The sequence below is a fragment of the Engraulis encrasicolus genome, unplaced genomic scaffold, assembly GCF_034702125.1.
Source record: "Engraulis encrasicolus isolate BLACKSEA-1 unplaced genomic scaffold, IST_EnEncr_1.0 scaffold_32_np1212, whole genome shotgun sequence".
In the NCBI taxonomy this organism is placed as follows: Eukaryota; Metazoa; Chordata; class Actinopteri; order Clupeiformes; family Engraulidae; genus Engraulis; species Engraulis encrasicolus.
In genome coordinates, this window is record NW_026945621.1 from 702,501 (window position 1) to 707,500 (window position 5,000).

Genomic DNA, 5,000 nt, shown 5'->3' on the forward strand with positions numbered 1-5,000 from the left:
TGCGCTCACTAGCATCCGTGCTAACATGCTAATATGTCAACAACTCCAAGCGAGGCGGCAGACTCTGTGGCTGGCCCATCAGTAGCCTACCGTGTGTGGAGATTAGAAACACGATATGTTATTATATTCTAAGTACAGCCAACATAAAAAAACATGTACATCACAGTAGGCCTATAGGTCTTGATGTGGGAAACAATAAAATATATGATAAGATAAACTTGTTTATCGGTTTGCACAGAAATTTGTCTTGCACGACACTTCTCCACAATCCACATGTAAACACACATTAAAAACACATGCCACACAATTTAGAGTGTGGTCAATATGTTATTTGTAAATATATGGGTGCTGTTTTGTTTTTTTAAAATCCTCCTAAACAGCATTTTAGAAATCTATCGCTGTCAGATTGTAGTGGTCTCGTGTCATCGTTTTGTTTTGATTTAGTGCCCCACTGTCCATTTAGCTAGGATGCCCCCCTCTGTCATACTGTCCCCTGACCTGTGTGTGTGTGTGTGTGTGTGCAGGTGATTGAGTTGGATTTTGACCAGCTGCCAGAAGGCGATGAGGTCATCAGCATCCTCAAGCAGGAGCACACACAGCTGCACATCTGGATCGCACTGGCGGTGAGTTACGCTGTGTGTGTGTGTGTGTGTGTGTGTGTGTGTGTGTGTGTGTGTGTGTGTGTGTTTGTGTGTGTGTGTGTGTGTTCTCAAGTCTGTTCTCGATTGTGTTCTTCTCACAGAAGCACACACAGCTGCACATCTGGATCACCCTCGCTGAGTGTGTGTGTGTGTTCACGAGTGTGTGTCATCACAGGAGCACACAGAGCTCCACATCTGGATCGCACTGGACTTGAGTTAAGGGCAGGTTACAGTTACAGTTCTGCCTCTGGGTCATTTCACGTGAAATCAGACGCTTTGGGACCCGACCGATCCGGATTTCAATCATACTTGGTGTGCCTTTTTAGTAGCAAGGTAGCACCCCAGAACTGCATTGGTTTGAATCTGACACTAATATTAAGGGAGAAACAGACTAGGAAAGGTTCACATTTTAGGGTAGGACACTATACATTCAGCCTTGAATATATCAGTCAGTGTTCGTCACAGAAAGATGCCTGTGGTATTGTTTGAAAGCTCTTTTCTGGCTCTACATATTACACAATCAGCTTGGAATACAACAACTCTCAGAATATGAATTATGATAAATTGAAAAATTAAAAATTGAATATCTAAAAAAACTATATTTTAAAATGGCCAGTTCCTTGTCCAAACGTAGCCGGCAATGTCATTAGCAACACCTCAAATGCTGGTGTTCGGTTTTTTTATTCATTTCAGAGAGAATTTGACTCACAAATATGGCATCATACAGACCACTTACTAATAATATGGTAATACCATAGTAGCATCACATGACAAAACAAAAACAAAGCAAAAATGGTCAGTTTCCATGGTCCCAGGTTTCAGAAACTAAGGCAGATGTCCATTTATACACACCAAATGATGATATGTGAATGTTTGAACATTCCTTCTCTGTGTACCTGTGTCATCTTCCCTTTACCATACTTTAAAGAGATAATCAATGGCTACACTCTCATTTTGTACTCTACCAGTGCATTTGAAGCAGCAGCTGTGTCTTTTGTAGATAATGTATAAGTACGTCCCGTTGCAGTTAGGTTCCACTACCAGAAGCACATCCTGATGATCCATGACAAGTCTATCTGGTCTGAAGGGAAAAGTGAAGGATGGAGATGGTCCATGAGGATGCAGGAAGTTCAGTTTCACCTCTCCAGTGCTCAGCATACATTCCTCAGCACATGCTAGCCACCAGTTGCCATCATATACAGCTACAACATACCCTTTGATGCTTGAAAATGTAACACATTCCTTTACTGAGCTCACTCTTTCAACTCTGCCTTCTCTGAATGCTGAAAATGGCCTAACTTCCACTGTGTCCATTGACAATGGGCAGAAGCTGTGTAGTTTTTGAGTACCTGGAATAGTTCTTGCAGATTCCAAGCTTTTCAACAGGTTCTCAGCTTCATGATGGTACATCTCTGTTGTGGCAAACTGGCAATGGATGTTCTTGAGAGAGATGCACCATCATGAAGCTGAGAACCTGTTGAAGAGGTTTGAATCTGCAAGAACTATTCCAGGTACTCAAAAACTACACAGCTTCTGCCCATTGTCAATGGACATTAGGCCATTTCCGCATTCAGAGAAGGAGTTGAAAGAGTGAGCTCAGTAAAGGAATGTGTTACATTTTCAAGCATCAAAGGGTATGTTGTAGCTGTATATGATGGCAACTGGTGGCTAGCATGTGTTGAGGAATGTATGCTGAGCACTGGAGAGGTGAAACTGAACTTCCTGCATCCTCATGGACCATCTCCATCCTTCACTTTTCCCTTCAGACCAGATAGACTTGTCATGGATCATCAGGATGTGCTTCTGGTAGTGGAACCTAACTGCAACGGGACGTACTTATACATTATCTACAAAAGACACAGCTGCTGCTTCAAATGCACTGGTAGAGTACAAAATGAGAGTGTAGCCATTGATTATCTCTTTAAAGTATGGTAAAGGGAAGATGACACAGGTACACAGAGAAGGAATGTTCAAACATTCACATATCATCATTTGGTGTGTATAAATGGACATCTGCCTTAGTTTCTGAAACCTGGGACCATGGAAACTGACCATTTTTGCTTTGTTTTTGTTTTGTCATGTGATGCTACTATGGTATTACCATATTATTAGTAAGTGGTCTGTATGATGCCATATTTGTGAGTCAAATTCTCTCTGAAATGAATAAAAAAACCGAACACCAGCATTTGAGGTGTTGCTAATGACATTGCCGGCTACGTTTGGACAAGGAACTGGCCATTTTAAAATATAGTTTTTTTAGATATTCAATTTTTAATTTTTCAATTTATCATAATTCATATTCTGAGAGTTGTTGTATTCCAAGCTGATTGTGTAATATGTAGAGCCAGAAAAGAGCTTTCAAACAATACCACAGGCATCTTTTTGTGCCGAACACTGACTGATATATTCAAGGCTGAATGTATAGTGTCCTACCCTCACATGTGAACCTTTCCTAGTCTGTTTCTCCCTTAATATTAGTGTCAGATTCAAACCAATGCAGTTCTGGGGTGCTACCTTGCTACTAAAAAGGCACACCAAGTATGATTGAAATCCGGGCCGGTCGGGTCCCAAAGTGTCTGATTTCACGTGAAATGACCCCTCTGCGTCCGTTGGGTCTGGTCACTAAGCACCTTGCTGTTATGGACACAAGGTCTCATGTCATTAGCCACATCTGGCTACAAGGCTACAGTACACTAGTCAGACTGCCGCGAGTGCTGAACTTAAATGCATTGTTTGTTTTTTTACTCACTAATTCAGTCATTGTTGCTTCATTGATTTGCACACACTAGAAATAAAACATTCGTATTTCGCAAAATTTGCCCTCACAAACTACCGGCACTGTGCTGCCACGAGAACAAAACCACCTGCGAAACAATATAAATTAGTCTTTACTCTGTGTGTGTGTGTGTGTGTGTGTTTTATGAGAGTGTGTGATAAACCTTGCGTGTGAGTGTGTCCATAGCTGGAGTACTATAAGGCGGAGGACTTTGTGAAGCTGCTGGAGGCTCTAGATGTGTCATTAATGTAACGTGTGTGTGTGTGTGTGTGTGTGTGTGTGTGTGTGTGTGTGTGTGTGTGTGTGTCCATAGCTGGAGTACTATAAGCAGGGGAAGACGGAGGACTTTGTGAAGCTGCTGGAGGCTGCGCGTATCGACGGTAACCTTGACTACCGCGACCACGAGAAGGACCAGATGACATGTCTGGACACACTAGCAGCCTTCTACGTCCAGCAGGTACACACACACACACACACACACACACACACACACACACACACCAGATGATGTGTCTGGACACACCGGCAGCCTTCTACGTCCAGCAGGTACACACACACACACACACACACACACACACACACACACACACACACACACACACACACACACACACACACACCAGATGATGTGTCTGGACACACCGGCAGCCTTCTACGTCCAGCAGGTACACACACACACACACACACACACACACACACACACACACCAGATGATATGTCTCAACACACTGGCATTCTACACACAGCATTCTACGTCCAGCAGGTAAATGAGTTGATTTTGTCCTCTTTTGAAAGTCGCTCTGGTTATAAAGCGTCTGCCAAATGCAATGTAATGTAATGTAATGTAATGTAATAAATACACACACTCACACACACACATCTTTTGTAAATGTAACACTATTCACACTTTTGTCTTGTTATTTGTATGCTTTGACAACATTGTAACAGTCATGCCAGAAAGGCACAATCTGAATTTTTGATATGAGAGAGAGAGAGAGAGAGAGAGATTGCCCCCAATCAGCAGAGTCACCTGAAAAGGGGAAGAGAGCAGCAGAGGCACCTAGTGACACCTAGTGTCCTGGTGGAGCAATGACGAGGGCGAATAAATATGTATAAAATGTCTACAAACGAATGTGAATATTTGTGTCTTCAGGCGCGGAAAGAGAAGAACAAGGACACCAAGAAGGAGCTGATCACCCAGGCAACGCTGCTCTACACCATGGCCGACAAGATCATCATGTACGACCAGGTACGCACTACTGTGTGTGTGTGTGTGTGTGTGTGTGTGTGTGTGTGTGTGTGTGTGTGTGTGTGTGTGTGTGTGTGTGTGTGTGTGTGTGTGTGTGTGTGTGTGTGTGTGTGTGTGTGTGTGTGTGTGTGTGTGTGTGTGTGTGTGTGTGTGTGTGTGCGTACAACACTGCTGTACACCATGGCAGACAAGATCATCATGTACGACCAGGTACGGAATACAGTGTGTGTGTGTTAGATCCGCAAGCTTGCTTCTGGGACTGTAATATCTGTAAACGTGTGTGTGTGTGTGTGCGTGCGCGTGCGCGTGTGTGTGCGTACCTGTGTGCCTGTGT

At 43.3% G+C, this 5,000-nt stretch overlaps 1 protein-coding gene across 1 annotated transcript in view; it reads left to right on the forward strand.

The window, feature by feature from the left end:
* The window catches only part of ctr9 (CTR9 homolog, Paf1/RNA polymerase II complex component), a 43,567-nt gene that overhangs the window by 410 nt on the left and 38,157 nt on the right, over nucleotides 1-5,000 (forward strand). The window contains exons 2-4 of the mRNA XM_063193250.1: nucleotides 525-623; nucleotides 3,731-3,874; nucleotides 4,571-4,666. Coding sequence (XP_063049320.1) covers nucleotides 525-623; nucleotides 3,731-3,874; nucleotides 4,571-4,666 — 339 coding nt within the window. The remainder of the gene's footprint in view (nucleotides 1-524; nucleotides 624-3,730; nucleotides 3,875-4,570; nucleotides 4,667-5,000) is intronic.